General features: G+C 41.1%; 1 protein-coding gene and 1 long non-coding RNA gene across 3 annotated transcripts in view; one reads left to right on the top strand and one right to left on the bottom strand.

Annotated features, from left to right (window-relative positions):
* The window catches only part of cfap70 (cilia and flagella associated protein 70), a 93,912-nt gene that overhangs the window by 58,786 nt on the left and 16,248 nt on the right, over positions 1 to 18,878 (bottom strand). For both annotated transcript variants that reach the window (XM_043712078.1, XM_043712079.1), the window contains exons 8-11: positions 16,349 to 16,443; positions 15,582 to 15,687; positions 10,720 to 10,854; positions 6,113 to 6,235 (exon numbers count right to left, since the gene is read on the bottom strand). In XM_043712078.1, coding sequence (XP_043568013.1) covers positions 6,113 to 6,235; positions 10,720 to 10,854; positions 15,582 to 15,687; positions 16,349 to 16,443 — 459 coding nt within the window. The remainder of the gene's footprint in view (positions 1 to 6,112; positions 6,236 to 10,719; positions 10,855 to 15,581; positions 15,688 to 16,348; positions 16,444 to 18,878) is intronic.
* LOC122560878 overlaps positions 1 to 18,878 on the top strand; it is a 51,674-nt gene that overhangs the window by 26,008 nt on the left and 6,788 nt on the right. The window contains exon 2 of the long non-coding RNA XR_006314836.1: positions 10,452 to 10,528. This is a non-coding gene — a long non-coding RNA (uncharacterized LOC122560878). The remainder of the gene's footprint in view (positions 1 to 10,451; positions 10,529 to 18,878) is intronic.

Genomic DNA, 18,878 nt, shown 5'->3' with positions numbered 1-18,878 from the left:
CAAATATTTTGGGCTTTTAGGCAAGGCACATGTACAATAATTTCATTCTAATACTGAAATTTAGTCAAACTGATGGAAATGTGAGTTAGAATGATTTTCCATCAGTTTGGGACAAATTTGTGCTCTACAGTTATGAGTTTGTTTTCAATCAATTTTATGGGTTGTGGGCATTGCTGGCTGGCCAGCATTTATTGCCCATCTCTAGTTGCCCTTGATAAGATGATAGTGAGCTACTTTCTTTGCATCCAAGTGCTATAGGTTGACCCCACAATGCCCTTAGGGAAGGAATTCCAGGATTTTGACCCAGTGACAGTGAAGGAATGGTGATATGTTTCCAAGTCAGAATGGTGAGTGGCTTGAAGGGAGCCTTGAAGATGGTGGTGTTCCCTTGTATTTGCTGTCCTTGTCCTTCTAGATTGAAATAGTCTTGAGTTTGGAAGTTGCTGACTAAGGATCTTTGGTGAATTTCTGAATTGTAGATAATACATATTGTTGCTACTGAACATTGGTGGTGGAAAGAATGGATGCTTGAGGATGTGGTGTCTTTCAAGCAGCTGTTTTTGTTACCAAGCTTCTTGAGTGTTGTTAGAGCTGCATCCATCCCCAGGCAAATGGAGAGTATTTCATTACACTCCTGATTTGTGCCTGTAGACGGTGGACAGGATTTGGAAAGTCAGGAGGTGAGTTACTTGCCACAATACCTGACCTGCTCTAGTAGTCACTGTGTTTATGTGTCGAGTCCAGTTGAGTTTCTGGTTAATGGTAACCACCAGGATGGTGACAGTGGGGAGTTCAGTGATAGTGACTGTAACACCATTGAATGTCAAGGAGCAGTGGTTAGATTCACGTGTAGACAGGGTGGTGAAGGTTTGCCGGTAGGAGACAGAGGGTGGTGATGGAGGATTGTTTTTTAGACTGGAGGCCTGTGACTAGCAGTGTTCCGCAAGGATCGATGCTGGGTCCACTTTTGTTTATCATTATATAAACGATTTGGAAAAGAATTTAGGAGGCATGGTTAGTAAATTTTTTGGATAACACCAAGATTGGTGGTATTGTTGACAGTGAAGAAGGCTACATAAGGTAACAAAGGGATCTTGATCGATTGGCCCTATGGGCTGAGAAGTGGTAGTTGGAGTTTAATTTGGATAAATGCAAGGTATTGCAGTTTGGTAAAACAAACAAGAGCAAAACTTATACCGTTAATGGTAGGGCCCTGGGTAGTGTGGTCAAACAGAGCGACAAGGAGTTCAGGTGCATAGCTTTTTGAATGTTGTGTCACAGGTAGCCAGGGTGATTAAGTTAGCATTCAGCACACTTGCCTTCATTGGTCAGAGCTTTCAGTATAGGAGTTGGGATGTCATGTTCGGCTGTGCGAGACTAGAAAGGGTACAGAGATCATTTACAAGAATGTTGTCTGTACTGGAGTGTTTGAGTTATAAGAAGAGGCTGGATAATTTTTCCCTGGACCATCGAGGCTAAGGGGTGACCTTTTCGAAGTTATAAAATCATGAGGGGCATAGATAAGGTGAATAGCCAAGGTCTTATTCTAAGGGTAGGGGAGTCTAAAACTCGAGGAACTATGTTAAAGTGAGAGGGGAGAGATTTTAAAATGGATCTGAGGGGCAACATTTTCACACAGAGGGTCCTGCGTATATAGAATGAGCTGCCAGAGGAAGTACGAGAGAGTTAGGTACAAATACAACATTTAAAAGACATTTAGACAGGTATATGAATAGGAAAGGGTTAGAGGGATATAGACCAAACACAGGCAAATGGACTAGTTATGTTTGGGATACCTGGTCAGCATGGACAAGTTGGACTGAAGGGTCTATTTCGGTGCTGTATGACTGTGTGACTATGACTCTATTGGAGATGGTAACTGTTGATGATATGTTCCATTGCGAGTAGACTCAATTGGCCGGGTTGGATTTGTCCTACTTTTTGTGTAAAACCTGGGCAATTTTCCATATTGTCGTGGAGATGCTCATGTTGTAACTGTATTGGAAGAGCTTGGCTAGGGGAGTGGCAAGTTCACTACTATGAAATGTTGTCAGGGCCCAGAGCCTTTGCAGAATCCAATGTCTCCAATCATGTGGAGTGAATCGAATTGGCATCTGTGAGACTGGGAACTATTGGAGGGGGCTCAGATGGATCATACACTTGGTACTTCTGGCTGAAGCTTGGTGTAAATGCTTTAGCCTTTTCATTTGGACTGATGTGCTGGGCATTTTCATCTTTGAGGATGGAGATATTTGTGGAGCCATCATTCATACTGTATATGGCAGGATTGTAGAGCTTAGATCTGATCCATTAGTTGTGGGATTGCTCAGCTTTGTCTATCAATTGCTGCTTATGCTGTTTGACATGCAATTCATCATGTTTGGTAGCTTCACTGGGTTGACACCTGATTTCTGGGTATCCTTGGTGTACTCTCCTGCACTCTCCATTTAACCAGGGTTGATCCCCTGGCTTGATGGTAATGGCCGAGTGGGCGATATATTGGGCCATGAGGTTGCATATTGTGCTGGAGTATAATTCTGCTGCTGTTGATGGCCCACAGTGCCTCAGGAATGTGCAGGCTTGAGTTGCTAGATCTGTTCCAAGTCTATCCCATTTAGCACAGTAATAGTCCCAGACAGCATGATGGAGGGTATTCTCAATGTGAAAACAGGACTTCACCTGCATAAGGACTGTGCGGTGGTTACTCTTACTAATACTATCATGGATAGATGCATCTGCAGCCGACAAATTGGTAAGGCTGAGGTCAAGTATGTTTTTCCCTCTTATTGGTTCCCTTACTTCTTGCCGCAGACCCAGTCTTAGGACCTGACCAGCTAGATCAGTGGCGCTGCTACCAAACCACTCTTAGTGCTGGACACTGAAATCTGCCCACGAACACTACGTTTTCCACCATTGTCACCTCCAGCAATTCCTCCAAGTGTTGTTCAACACAGAGGAATAATGATTCATCAGCCAAGGGAGCACAGTGTCCTCCTGACAGTACAGCACTGCGCCGCTACCTCTGCTGGCTCTGTCCTGTTGCTGGGACAGAACATATCCAGGGATGGTGATGGTGGTGTCTGTGACATTGTCTGTAAGATATGACTTTGTGAGTATGACTATGTCAGGCTGTTGCTTGTGAGACAGCTCTCCCATTTTTGGTACTGGCCCCCAGATGATAATGAAGAGGGCTTTGTAGGATCGACAGAACTGTTTTTGCCATTGTCATTTCCAGTGCCTGTGGTCAATGTCCATCTGATTTCATTTCTTTGTCGAGACTTCATTCGCGATTACAACCAAATGACTTAGGTAGGCGATTTCAGAGGCAGTTGAGAGTCATCCATATTGCTATGGGTATGGAGATTTATATTGGCCAGACCAGTGAGGATGGCAGATTTCCTTCCCTGAAGGACATTAGTGAACCAGATGGGTTTTTCTGACAATCAGTAGATTCTTAATTCCAGACATAGTGGGATTCGAACCTAGGTGCCCAGAACATTAGCTGAGTTTTGGATTAACATTCTTGCCATAATATCACTAGGCCATCGCCTTGTATAAACAAAAACTATACTTGTGTTGAAGTTTTTAATGCAGATGCATTTCCATTATTATTTAATTTTAACATCCCATGGGATACAAGGGCAAGTGGTAATTTGAATCCAAATTAGCTTATTGTCGAGGAAGTGAAGTGGGGTGGTTGATTGGGATTTTTTTGCACACAGATACACAGATTTAAATGTAAAGGGCACAGTGAAGTAATTTACAGCAAAGTAACAGTCATGATACAGCATTTAGATATATTATCAATAGTAAGGAAGACAGCTGTCACCTGCAGGAAGAAACCAATGGATTGGTCAAGAAACCAGAAAAGTGACAATGGAATTCAGTCCAAACATGTGTTAGATAACACATTTTTAAAGGGCAAACAAGGCAAGGGATTGCACAATAAATTATAAGATTCTGGAAAAGAGTGGAGGAACAGCAAAAGGGCCTAGGAGTGCACGCCCACAGATTCCTGAAGGTAATAGGATCGATAGATAAGATTGCTAAGAAGACATATGGGATACTTTCCTTTTGCGGCTGAGGCACAGAATATAAAAGGAGAGAGTTTATCCCAGTTCCTGATGAAATCCCAGTTAGTCCAGTTAAGGAACATGCATGGACTTCTGGTCTCTGCATTATGGATAGCGCTAGAGAGGGTTCAGAGGAGATTTATAAAGATATTGTCAGAGATAGAGACTAATTCTTTGAAGAGGTAACAAGTAGGTTAGACAAGGGAAACCTGGTAGATGTTATCTATCTAGACTTCCAAAAGGCCTTTGATAAGGTGCCTCACGGGAGGCTGCTGAGTAAGGTGAGGGCCCATTGTGTTCGAGGTGAGCTACTGGTATGGATTGGGGATTGGCTGTCTGGCAGAAGGCAGAGTTGGGATAAAAGGTTCTTTTTCGGAATGGCAGCTGATGACAAGTGGGGTCCCGCAGGGTTCAGTATTGGGGCCATATAAAGCTGTTCACTTTATATATTAATTATCTGGATGAAGGGACTGGGGGCATCCTGGCGAAGTTCGCCGATGATACTAAGTTAGGCAGACAGGTAGGTAGTTCTGAGGAGGTGGGGAGGCTGCAGAAAGATTTAGACAGTTTAGGTGAGTGGTCCAGGAAATGGCTGATGAAATTCAACGTGAGCAAGTGCGAGGTCTTGCACTTTGGAAAAAAAGAATACAGGCATGGACTATGTTTTTAGTTGGTGAGAAAATTCATAAAGCCGAAGTACAAAGGGATCTGGGACCGCTAGTCCAGGATTGTCTAAAGGTTGATTTGCAGGTTGAGTCCATGATTAAGAAAGCAAATGTAATGTTGTCATTTATCTAATGTAAAAGCAGCGATGTGCTTCTGAGACTTTATAAAGCTCTGGTTAGGCCCCATTTAGAATATATTGTGTCCAACCTTGGACCCCACACCTCAGGAAAGACATACTGGCACTGGAGCATGTCCAGTGGAGATTTACACGGATGATCCCTGGAATGGTAGCCCTAACATATGATGATTAGCTGAGGATCCTGGGATTGTATTCATTAGAGTTTGGAAGGTTGAGAGGAGATCTAATAGAAACTTACAAGATAATGTATGGTTTAGAAAGGATGGATGCTGTGGAGTTGTTCCTGTTAGGCGGGGAGACTAGAACCCATGGGCACAGCCTTAAAATTAGAGGGGGTCAATTTAGAACGGAAATGAGGAGACATTTCTTCAGCTAGAGAGTGGTGGCCCTTGGAATTCATTGTTATGGATTGCAGTGGAGGCTGGGATGTTGGGTGTCTTCAAGGCAGAGATTGATAAATTCTTGATCTTGCAAGGAATTAAGGGCTATGAGGAGAGTGCGATTACGTGGAATTGAAATGCCCATCGGCCATGATTAAATGGCGGAGTGGACTCAATGGGCCAAATGGCCTTGCTTACACTCCTATGTCTTATGGTCATATGATCTTCAAAACAGAATGAGAAAAGACTGGATAAATCCAAGGATATTTTCTTTAGAACAGAAGAAGCTGAGGGCAGATTTAATTAAGGTGTACCAAATTATGAGAGGCCGAGAGAGTGGAACAGAGAGGTCATTAACCAGGGAGTAGAGAATTCAAGTAATTGGCAGAAGGATAAGGAGTAGATTTGGGAATTGCTTATGCCCAGAGGTTAGTTTGCTGCCTGCACGAGTAATGGAAGCAGAAACTTGCTTTGCATTTAAAAAATGGAGATGTGCTAGTGCTATAATCTACATGGATATGGACCAAGCAATGGACACTGAGATTTGGCTGGATGGTGGTTTTCCATTGACATAGACATTATGGGCCAAGCTGCCATGCCATAAATGTTTTGTGAAACCTGAGGTAAACTCCAGCAATAAGGTCTGAATCCCTTGTAATGTATGTTGAGTGAAAATAACAAGCTACAGCACAGCATAATCAAGTAATGATGGAAAGGATAAAAAATAGCACTGCACAGTGGATGAGAATAATAAACAGCATTAATGGCTTTGTAACAGTGAAGACACTGTTCACTTTGAAGGAAACACTGACTTGTGAGAGCAATGCAAGATTTGGCAATGGCATTAATCATACCTTTTTATATACTTCCTTTGGTCCTCTATCATCTCTAATCTTATTAAAGGCATTTTTGGGATGTGAAGCTGCACCCTTCAATCCACCTTGAACACCAGAAGCTTCCCGGTTCTTACGTCTTGTCTGAATCATACACAATAAACATATGAACAAAAGAACTTATGCCATATGGAAATATATATTAAGATGGAATATAAAAGCTTCTTTTCTAAAACCTGAGAGTTTTCTGAAAATTTACTGAACTGATTGGCATCATTTTTTTAACTGATTTTAACTTGAAAGTGGTAGCTTAAAATTTCTCACCATATTAATTTCTCTACTGCCTTTTTTCTCATTTGTGTCGCACATGATATTCTTGCCCAATATGGTAGTGTGATAAGGGGTTTGGTGTGATCTACCACAAACTGCAACCAAAGCTAGTTCAATTGTGAATTTCCAATCTGAGGATAGTAGATTTTTGTTAACCAAAGGTATGTGGGATGTGGACTAAAGGAAGATATATGGATAGGTAATTTGTCAGTCATGATATTGAATAACAGAACAGTCTTGAGGGATAAAATAGCCTAATCCTATTTCTGTTTTGGTTTTCTTATTTTTGTCATCAGTCACAAGTGCCTTGTGTTTACTTTTCCCATAATTTACTCAAATTTATACCACCAGTATCTAAATATTAGACCAAAACAATTAGTTAAGGTGCTCTTTTAAATATCACACCTGCCTCAGAGGAGGCTGTCACAACTTTAAAACAGAGGTCATGGCATCAATCTCCATTCCAGAAGCTTTAATCTAGCTCTCAATGAGTGTAATGAACATACAGACATAAAAATTGGGAGCACAAGGAGGCCATTTGGTCCTTCAAGCCCTTCTACTATTCAATAACATCATGGCTGATCTGATTGTGGCCCACACTCCACATTCTTGACTACCCTCAATAACATTTGAAACCCTCATTAGACAAGTATCTATCTATCTCTACCTTAAATGTATTTAATGACCTCACTTCCATTGTTCTCTGGGGGAGTGCTGAAGCTTCCACTATCCTTTTGAGAGAAAATAATTCTTCTCACCCCTGTTTCAAATGGAATACCTTGTTTGTACAAAAGAAAACTATGTCCCCTAGTTCTTGTCTGTTCCACAGTGAAGGGGAATCATCCTTTCATCAAACATCTGTCAAGTCCCCTCAAAACACTGTATTTCAAGAAGATCAGTCTCCTAAATCCTAATGCATACAGGACCAGCCTTTCCACTCTTTTCTCAAAAGACAATTCACTTCCATCTTTAGTATTAGCTGACTGAACCTTCTCTGAAATGCTTCCAACACATTAAGATTAAAATTGTAAATAGTACTCCATGATGACTGCATCAACACCATGCACAAAACATTCTCTACTTTTATATTCCAATCCTCTTGCAATAAACAACAACATTCTCTTTGCCTTCTTAATCACTTGCCATACTTGCATAATAAATTCTTCAATTTGTATAACAGGACACCTAGATCTTTCTGTATCTTAGATTTCTGCAGTCTTTCCCTATTTAAATAACGTGCTACTTTTCTATTCTTCCAATGAAAATGGACATGAGCACATTTTCTCAATCATACTCCGTCTGAAGCACTTTTACCCAATCACTTCATCTATGTAAATCATTTGCAGAGTCCTTATGTCATCTTCACAACTTGGTTTCCTATCTATATTTTGCATCATTAGCTAATTTAACAACTGTACACTCAGCCCCTTGATTCAAGATAGGTTGCATTGCTGAAGTGTCATTTTTGAGAGGAATGAGGTGTGAACTGTCCTCTCAGATGAGCATTAAAAATTCTATGGCATTTTTGAAGAGTAGTGGATTTCATAGAATCATAGAATCCCTACAGTGTGGAAACAAGGCCTTTGGCCCAACAAGTCCACACCGACCCTCCACACCCATTCTTCTACCCTATTAACCTATATTTACTCCTGACTAATGCACCTAACCTACATATCTCTGAACACTATGGGCAATTTAGCATGGCCAATTAACTGACCTGCACATCTTTGGAATCTGGGAGGAAACCAGAGCACCTGGAGGAAATCCATGGAGACATGGAGAGAAAGTGTAATCTCCACACACAGTCGTCTGAGGCTGGAATCGAACCTGGTCCCTGGCACTGAGGTAGCAGTGCTAACGACTGCTCCATTTCTCCAAGTATTCTCACCAATTCCTAAACTAACTCAACAAAATATATTTTATTGTGTTTGAGGGACCTTATTGTTTGAAAATTGACTTCCATGTTTCCCTAGATTATAACACTAACTGTGCTTCAGAAAGATTTAATTGGTTATGAAGCGCTTTATGACATTAGAAGTACATGAAAGACACTATGTAAATGTGGCTCTCAGGACAACTCCATATAACCCTGTCACGGTAGGCGCTGCAAGACAGAGTGTGTCAGAGTGTGGACATAGATACCACCATTACGCGTGGGGACACCTCCCACCTTGTACATGGCAGGTACTCATGTGATTCAGTCAATGTTGTCTACTTATACGTTGTAGGCAAGGATGCCCGGAGGCATGGTACATTGGGGAAACCGAGCAAAGGCTACGACAACGGATGAATGGGCACTGCACAACAATCAATAGACGGGAGGGTTCCCTCCCAGTTGGGGAACACTTCAGTGGTCCAGGATATTCAGCCTCGGACCTTCGGGTGACCATCCTCCAAGGTGGACTTCGGGACAGGCAGCAGAGAAAAGTGGCCGAGCAGAGGCTGATAGCTAAGTTCGGTACCCACACATACACTTTCTCACACTCACAACCCCCAACCCAGACAGACACACACAAAGACAGACAAAGACCCACATGCACACATATATTTTGAGGGGTGAATTTGTACTTTCAGGGTTACATTGTACTTTGCTCAAAAACTGCATGAATTCATGTAGAACTCTGAGCTCAAAAACTGCATGAATTTATGTAAAACTCCGTTATCTCACTTTTTAGATTAGAATCAATCTAAACATCATGGCATAGACAGAGAACACAGGGGTCAACACATTCAACATATTGTCTAGCTATCACCATTGTTAACAGCTAACCCGAGAATGCAACTTTTTAAACAAAAGATTTTGTGATTTACACATGAAAGAAGTGAAACTATCACTGTATTCTAACAGATGAAAGGCTTAACGGACAATCAATTTTTCAATGTATAATTTCAGTTACATCACACTGTAAATGTTTGCTATAAATTCTGTGTGTTAGGATTGAGCCCTCCACTACCATCTGATGAAGGAGCGTCGCTCTGAAAGCTAGAGTGCTTCCAATTAAACCTGTTGGACTATAACCTGGTGTTGTGTGATTTTTAACGATGTAAATACAAGTGCATTCTTTTTCCCAGTCCACAATTCTGCAATATTCCTATTTTTCAAGCAACAATGTCTGGGGGTCATGAAAAGCATTATTGAAATAAAAATCTTTTGGTTTTGTGTAATCAGTAGTATTAAGCAACACACATCTCTCAGAAATTCTTGCAATATAAACTTGTAAAAATGACAAAGTCACTGCCCAGATATTGAACCATAATGATTTTTTGCATGTGAGGGGCACAGTTTATTATCCATCCAACAACTCCGAAGTCTGTGTGGTAAATTGAATATGTTTAAGGAGGAGATAGACAGATTTTGAATTAGTAATGGGAGTGGGCAGAAAAGTGGAGTTGAGGCTGAGATGAGATCAGCCATGACTGCATTAAATGGCAAAGCAAAATCGAGAGGCTGAATTGCCTAATCCTACTCCTTCTTCTTATTTTCTTACGATAAGCCTTGGTACTTTGAGCCTTTTCAATGCTTATGGCAAAGTTTAAAGAGTCTGTGGTGAAGGAAAGTCAAAGTTTGGGTTCGTCATCAGATAATATCTACTTGAGTTTGCGGGCTTCTGCCGTGGCCCTTCATATAGTGACCATGCTGATTCTGAAAGCATAAATCTTGGGGTACATAGGGAAGGAAACCTCACAAGATATTGCAGTCTGGAGTGCAGAACTTGCTTGCTTGCTTTCCTTCTCCTCCATCGCTCTGCCTGAGGTTTGGGCTGTGGTAGCCCTGGGAACAGGTGCCAACAGCATTCAAACCCTGGGTTGGAACTGGTAACTGGATTGTATTGCAAGGGTTGGAAATTATGCAGTCAGTGACAGGGGAACCACAAAACCAGAGTCATGATGAAAGGGAGATCAGAGCCAAGGACTGGGGATCGAGTTGGGAGTGGATTAACAGAAGACATGGAAGTAGTGACTATCTATTTTAATGCTTTGCTTCTTCCAGCTCCACATTCCAATAATTTATTTACCTTCTTTGTTGCAGGTGATCACTGGATGAGGTTTCCTGAAAACTATTGATGTCCTCAAGATACCAATCTTACAGAGTTTTTCTGAAAATAGGTAACTAGCCCAATAGTCACACACAGAGACACCTGGCACCTGTTTCAGACAGAGAAAGGGGACGTCTCTTGTTTTGTCCTTACCGAATGTGATGAGTAGAAATATGTATAGGGAGTTCTTGACCCATAATCTATCTTGACATTCTTTTCCAATACAATGTGCATTACAGAATATTACTACATTAATGTTACCTTTTCTAATATATCAAACTCATTATAAGGGAGGATTTGATATGCTCCTCGAATCCGCTTCACACCTGGATACAATAAAGGAGCCATATTTACATATGCTACTCCATGAAATGAGATAGGTCCTTCTTCATCTGTCTGCAAATAAAAAATAACAATCACTGCAAAGAGTCTTTAGAGAAATTGAAATAGAATCTATTTTCATGCTACACTCGGTCCTCTTACTCAGTAATCTATCTCAATTTTTGTATCCAAACCATTTAGATACAAAAACCAAGACACTTTTCTTTGCAGATAGAGTTTTATTAACTACTCAGTCTTACAGCTCCTTCTACAAATCAGTCCCACTTGTATCCTTTTACATATCCCTTTTGTGGCCTTTCTTTGCAAAGAAAGATTTTAGGAACGTTGAATTAAGCAGGCCCTCCGCTGGCTAATCAGGTATATCCATGATCTGCAGATTCTCTTCCTTTGGGTGGAAATGAAGGTGTAGATTACATCCATCCTCATTTTCCTTTTGCCTTTCTTTCCAATCAATCAGTCTCAAAGGTGACTGTGCAACTCCCAACATAGCAGCTCCAGACATCATGAGTTATGGCCTGCATCACCCATTAGTGATGGTCTTTGTGGTACTTCGAGAGACTTCTTCAGAAAGTCCTTCAAACGTTTATTTGGAGGGCCCTCTTTTCTGTTTATAAATGGTCAGTTCCCTGTATCTCCTGATATTGGACAGGCAACTCTCCTCCATCTAGCCAGGATGACCCACCCAATGCATTTAGCTTTGTAGCAGGAAGGCTTTGATGCTGGGAATGTTGAGTGTTTCCAGCACATCACTGTTGTTGATGTGGTGCTGCCACCACATTACAACTACAACAGTATCTTCTTTTTCTTTAAAATTCCTTGTGGGTTTGGGCATTGCTAACTATGTCAGCATTTATTGTCCATTCCCTTCTTTTGAATGGATTTCTCTGCTATCTCTCTCATACACTGAGTTCATTTGCTTTAAAAACCTAAAAGACTTCAGTATATAATTCATAGGCCAGATCGGACACTAGAACTGAAAACCTGACTCCTATTATAGATTCTTAATATACTAAGCACTAATATAGATGATTAATGTAGGCAGCAAGTAACAACTAACTGAGAGACAGGACAAGAGAAAACACAATTTTTTGAAATATAAAATACAGAAATAATGTTATTTGTCAAAATGATGAATGTATTGTGCACATCCAACTGTTAAAAAAAATCCTCAACACAGATATGGTACTGTTCTGAATGTAAGTTTGCTCACTGAGTTGGAAGGTTCGTTTTCAAACGTTACATCACCAATTTGATGAAATTTGCCTTTGAGCAGTCAGTGGATGAAGTGAACATGTTCAGCTGCTTCTATTCATAACATCAATAGCTTTTCCTTTGTAACATAATGTCTGATGCCAATAAAATGTGGACATATTTTCGCAGTTATTTTGTCTTTCTCCTCTGAGTGCGGATTTGTTTAATCATTGTGTAGCATATCTTCAACAACTGCCATAAGCTGGAAATTGACTTTAGTAAAGGACAACTCTGTTATTTTTAATACAGTACCATATTAGCAAGTTTTGAAAAGATATGTAGCTCAGGTTGATGTTCTGGATGTAGGTTTGCTCACTGAGCTGGAAGGTTCATTTTCAGATATTTTGTCACCACACTAGATTACATCATCAGTGAGCCTCTGGTGAAGCACTGGTGTTAGTGACCCGCTTTCTACTTAAGTGTTTAGGTGATGTCATTTCCTGTGGCAGTGCCATTTCCTGTGGCGATATCATTTCCTGTTCTTTTTCTTAGAGGATGGTATATGGGGTCCAAGTCGATGTGTTTGCTGGTAGAGTTCCGGCTGGAATGCCATGCTTCTAGGAATTCTCGTGTGTGTCTCTGTTTGTCTTGTCTTAGGATGGATGTGTTGTCGCAGTTGAAATGGTGTCCTTCCTCATCTGTATGTAAGGATACTAATGAGAGTTGGACATGCGTTTTGTGGCTAATTGATGTTCATGTATCCTGTGGCTAGTTTTCTGCCTGTTTGTCCAATGTAGTGTTTGTTACAGTTCTTGCATGGTCACTTACATGACCCACTCTCACTAATATCCCTACATACAGATGAGGAAGGACACTACTTCGACTGGGACAACACATCCATCCTAGGACAAGCCAAACAGAGATACACACAAGAATTTCTGGAAGCATGATATTCCAACCAGAACTATATCAACAAACACATCAACTTGGACCCCATTTACTACGGGGAGTAAAGTCCCTCCTCCCTACCTTTTATCTAGCCTGCTGGACACACTTTCCTCATTCCTGAAGAAGGACTTATGCCCGAAACGTCGATTGTCCTGTTCCCTGGATGCTGCCTGACTTGCTGCGTTTTCCAGCAACACATTTTCAGCTGTAGCATATCCTCAACAACTGCCATAAGCTGGAAATTGACTTTAGTAAAGGACAACTCTGTTATTTTTAATACAGTACCATATTAGCAAGTTTTGAGAAGATTTGTAGCTCCGATTGATGTCCTGGATGTAGGTTTGCTCACTGAGCTGGAAGGTTCATTTTCAGACATTTTGTCACCATACTAGATTACATCATCAATGAGCCTCCGGTGTAGCACTGGTGTTAGTGACCCACTTTCTACTTAAGTGTTTAGGTTTCCTTGGGTTGGTGATGCCATTTCCTGTGGTGATGCCATTTCCTGTGTTGATGTCATTTCCTGTTATTTTTCTCAGGGGGTGGTAAATGGGGGTTAAAAATGTGTTGCTGGAAAAGTGCAGCAGGTCAGGCAGCATCCAAGAAAAGGATAATCGACGTTTCGGGCATAAGCCCTTCTTCAGGTTCCTTCTCCTTCTCCTTGGATGCTGCCTGACCTGCTGCGCTTTTCCAGCAACACATTTTTATGCTCTGATCTCCAGCATCTGCAGTTCTCACTTACTCCCCGTAGTAAATGGGGTCCAAGTTGATGTGTTTGTTGATATAGTTCTGGTTGGAATATCATGCTTCCAGAAATTCTTGTGTGTATCTCTGTTTGGCTTGTCCTAGGATGGATGTGTTGTCCCAGTCGAAGTAGTGTCCTTCCTCATCTGTATGTAGGGATATTAGTGAGAGTGGGTCATGTAAGTGACCATGCAAGAACTGTAACAAACACTACATTGGACAAACAGGCAGAAAACTAGCCACAGGATACATGAACATCAATTAGCCACAAAACGCATGTCCAACTCTCATTAGTATCCTTACATACAGATGAGGAAGGACACCATTTCAACTGCGACAACACATCCATCCTAAGACAAGACAAACAGAGACACACACGAGAATTCCTAGAAGCATGGCATTCCAGCCGGAACTCTACCAGCAAACACATCGACTTGGACCCCATATACCATCCTCTAAGAAAAAGAACAGGAAATGATATCGCCACAGGAAATGGCACTGCCACAGGAAATGACATCACCTAAACACTTAAGTAGAAAGCGGGTCACTAACACCAGTGCTTCACCAGAGGCTCACTGATGATGTAATCTAGTGTGGTGACAAAATATCTGAAAATGAACCTTCCAGCTCAGTGAGCAAACCTACATCCAGAACATCAACCTGAGCTACATATCTTTTCAAAACTTGCTAATATGGTACTGTATTAAAAATAACAGAGTTGTCCTTTACTAAAGTCAATTTCCAGCTTATGGCAGTTGTTGAGGATATGCTACACAATGATTAAACAAATAAGCACTCAGAGGAGAAAGACAAAATAACTGCGAAAATATGTCCACATTTTATTGGCATCAGACATTATGTTACAAAGGAAAAGCTATTGATGTTATGAATAGAAGCAGCTGAACATGTTCACTTCATCCACTGACTGCTCAAAGGCAAATTTCATCAAATCATAGAATCCCTACAGTGTGGAAACAGGCCTTTTGGCCCAACAAGTCCACACTGACCCTCCAAAGAGTAACCCACCCAGTCCCATTCCCCTACCTTATTATCCTCTACTTATCCCAGACTAATGCAGTTAACTTACACATCCCTGAACACTATGGGCAATTTAGCATGACCAATTCATCTAACCTGCACATCTTTGGATTGTGGGAGGAAACCGAAGCACCCAGAGGAAACCCACATAGACACAGGGAGAATATGCAAACGCCACACAGACAGTTGCCGGAGGCTGGAATTGAATCTGGATCCCTGGCACTTTCATGCATTAGTGCTAACCACTGAGCCACTGTGATGCCTCTTCAGCCAAATTTCACGTTTGGCTTTTTCTTTACAATTATTGCAAGTAATCCAATCACCTACATATAAGCAGGCTGATATCCTTTCTTCACAGTGAAACTTAAATGATCTAAATTGATATTTCAGGGGTATACACAAATGAAAAACTTTGGGAAGCATTACTGAATACAGCCAATGATATTTGTCTGCTGCATGCAACTTGTGGATGATTGAAATGATCATAATTGGTAAGCAACAAGGAAAAATTGAAAATATTATTAGGTTGCCTTGAATATCATTTTGTAACAGCCTAGTTCCCAGAAATCATGCTGCGGACTAGGAATGCAGATTTTACAGCCAGCTATTTTCCTAGGCTAGATAGTAGTGAATCACACACAGAACATTTGAAGTCATGTCCCTGTTTGGTGCAACATCAGAAGCCATGTGGATGTCCTTGGTGTTACTAGAATAGGAAATATGATCAGACATTTTTGAATTTAAAATGGATAGTTGTTAAGTAAGACAGCCATTTTATTTTTATATGTTGGACAACTAAAAAAGCTCTCAATGTTTTCCTTACCTTTTTCTCAATAAACTTCTGGAAATAATTAACTGACCTTTTCAATTTTGCTGGCTTTTCCTCCTGCCTTAGCTGGAGGAGCTAATGGTACACGCTTGATCTCCACAGGGATGTACATGGATTCAGCTATGTACTTCTGCAGTCTGAAAGAAATTCATTTTTATAAATTAAGAAAAAGACCCCTCTTAGATATTCAATGTTCCTTTTTTCCTCTCTTTTACCCTGTGAATAACCAAACTAGAGCAGATGAACCTCCTCATCCATCTTTGCAACACAACTTAAAAGTGGTTTATTTTATATAACAGCCAAAGGCGTAGAATTAGGGTCTTATTGCTAACAGTGCAGTTGAAGGGAGACAAAAAGAGAGAGGTGAAGAGGAAACAAAAAGTGAGGAAATGGGGAGACTAATGATTATGGTATTAGTTTTAGGCTACTTATTAGAAATTACAATCAAAGGTGTAGATACTCAACTGGAAAAAGATGAATTTTCATGAGTTCAAAAGGCACTGACATGGGTAGATTGAAAACATAGAGTAGATTTTTCCTAAGCGCTGAATGATGTGGGCATTAGGGTGAAGTTGGGATAGTCGAGTGAGATGATAAGTGACGAGCTTCTCAATGTCAAGAGCAATTTTCTATTTTCCAACCAAGTTTTGTGCTCTGAGCTCAATTTCATACAGGATCTTATGGCTACCCCACAGCAGAGAATTTTAACCCTATCAGTTTGGGCTGGATTCAACTTCACAAATTACACATAAACACTGCTGATCTCAATTCCTGGTTATGTTGACTTATGACTATTACCTCCTCAAAGCCTCAGGCTCCATAAAGCAGCGTCTCTCTATGTTCCATGTGATATGCTTTTTGTCGCTTTCTGCCTCTGTTCTGAATGCCCAATCCTGAATAGTAAAGAGAAATAATCCCAAATGTTTCTCTTGTTGCACATAGACTACATCTCTATATGTAATTATATATCTATATAGAATAGGAGAAAGTAAGGACTGCAGATGCTGGAGATCAGAGTTGAGAAAAGCACAGCAGGTCAGGCAGCATCCGAGAAGCAGGAGAATCGATGTTTCATCAGGAATGAGGCTCCTATATAGAATGCCCACCACACAAACGGTTCAGACTTAATTTGAACAGTGGACTATGTCAAATAGATTGGAATACCCATTTGTATTACCAGGGACATTAATTCCTGCTGAAAACAAATTAAGCAGTTCAAGCAACTGTATGCACCTCATTAAAATGTGATAATCTGTCTTTTCCGGTATCTCTGTTATTTTCAGTCACCTGATTGATGTTTATAAATAAATGGCAAAGATAAGGCTTGGATTGTTTAATTCTCCCTGCAAATAGTTTTTGTTTACTCCTATCAGTCTGAATAGCTTTCAACTGGTTCCTAGGGGAAATGGGTGCCATGGTCGGGATAGAGGTGAGTGTGAGTGCTACTACTCCACTGACTGCGAAAGAACTAATAAAATCATCTCTAAATGGGACTTAACAGAGTAGATTGGTTGTCTGCGTCAGTGTGTTGACAGCCAAAGCACTGCTTTTTTTTAATGTCCAGAATCACATATACACAATTGAATATTTCTTCTTGGCATTACCAAATTACCAGTGGTACTTTTTCACATAATAACCACAACCAGTAAATCACCCATGTTCTCCAGTTGATTAATTTACACGCAAAACCCGTCAAGGGCAATACAGACCATCAATGATGAGCAAGAGGTAAGGAGCAGACTAAATCAAAATGGAGTCGGAAGAGGAGATAAGGCTCTCTACTCCTTGATTTATAGAATTTCTTGGACAATTTAGGTTTTGAAGGATCTTGGAGAAGTGAATTTATTTCAAATTTATGGTAATACCTGGAGTAGTTTATTAAAATAATGATCGTTGAAAGGCTACTGTGATTATAGGCGGATTTTTTATATCCAGACATGCTCTTACACACAACTGAATGGGATATTGCAGATTTCTGTACAAGGCTTCATCGAAATCACTTGACTGGTAATAACTGCTTGTTTTGTTGGGCACACCTGTTTGACAGGAACCACCTAGGAACCAGTTGAAAGCTATTCAGACTGATAGGAGTAAACAAAAACTATTTGCAGGGAGAATTAAAGACAGAAATTGCTAATGAAACTGAAAACAGGGTCTGGTAGCATCTCTGGGAACAGAGCAGAGTTAACGTTTTGAGTCCAGTAACCTTTCATCAGAACAGTGACTGGATGCAAATTAGGGAACAAGAAGTCTGTAAGAAAGGGCTGCACAGCTGATCTCTTTCTGAAAAGAACCCAGAATGAAACTACTGTTCTTCGAGAACAGTGTTTGCAAGTATTAAGTAAATTTTCAATATTGTATTTCCTGTATCTGTCAAGACCCCTGAGACAACTATGCAGGGTTAACAACTTGACCACTCGTGCCAGAACATCAAAAATGTCAGACATCAGAATATTTAACACATTATCCTCTTTCAAGAATAACCCAGCTCCTTGAAAACTGTGTTAGGGAATTGGAGCTGGAGCTGGATGAACTACGGATCATTCGGGAGGCTGAGGGGGTAATTGAGATGAGTTACCGCGATTTAGTCACTCCTAAGGCTCAGGACAAAGATAAATGGGTTACAGTTAGGGGGAGGAAAGGGGACAGTCATACAGTGCAGAGATCCCCTGTGGATATTCCCCTCAGCAACAAGTATACCGTTTTGGATACTGCTGGGGAGGATGACCTACCAGAGGAAAGCCATAGCAATCAGTTCTCTGGCACTGAGCCTGACACTGTGGCAAAGAAGGGAAGGGGGCAGAATAGAAAAGTACTCATGGTAGGGGACTCGATAGTTAGGTGAACCGACAGGAGATTTTGTGGTCAGGATCGGGATTCCCGGAAGGTATGTTGCCTCCCTGGTGCCAGGGTCCGGGATGTCTCCGATCGGGTGTATAGGGTTCTAAAAGGGGAGGGCGAACAGCCAGAAATCTTGTTACATATTGGCACTAATGATATAGCCAGGAAAAGAATCGAGGATATAAAAAGTGATTTCAGGGAGTTAGGATGGAAGCTGCAAAGCACGACGAACAGAGTAGTGTTCTCTAATTTACTACCGGTGCCACAAGATAGCGAGACGAGAAACAGGGAGCGGGCGCAGCTTAACACATGGCTGCGCAGCTGGTGTAGGAAGGAGGGCTTCAGATATGTAGATAATTGGCTTGCCTTCTGGGGAAGGTGGGACCTGTACAAGAAGGACAGGTTGCATCTGAACTGGAAGGGGACCAATGTCCTGGGTGGAGGTTTTGCACGAGTAGTTCGAGAGGGTTTAAACTAGTATGGCAGG

The sequence above is a fragment of the Chiloscyllium plagiosum genome, chromosome 21, assembly GCF_004010195.1.
Source record: "Chiloscyllium plagiosum isolate BGI_BamShark_2017 chromosome 21, ASM401019v2, whole genome shotgun sequence".
Taxonomy (NCBI): domain Eukaryota; kingdom Metazoa; phylum Chordata; class Chondrichthyes; order Orectolobiformes; family Hemiscylliidae; genus Chiloscyllium; species Chiloscyllium plagiosum.
This window is presented reverse-complemented; position numbering and strand designations above follow the sequence as displayed.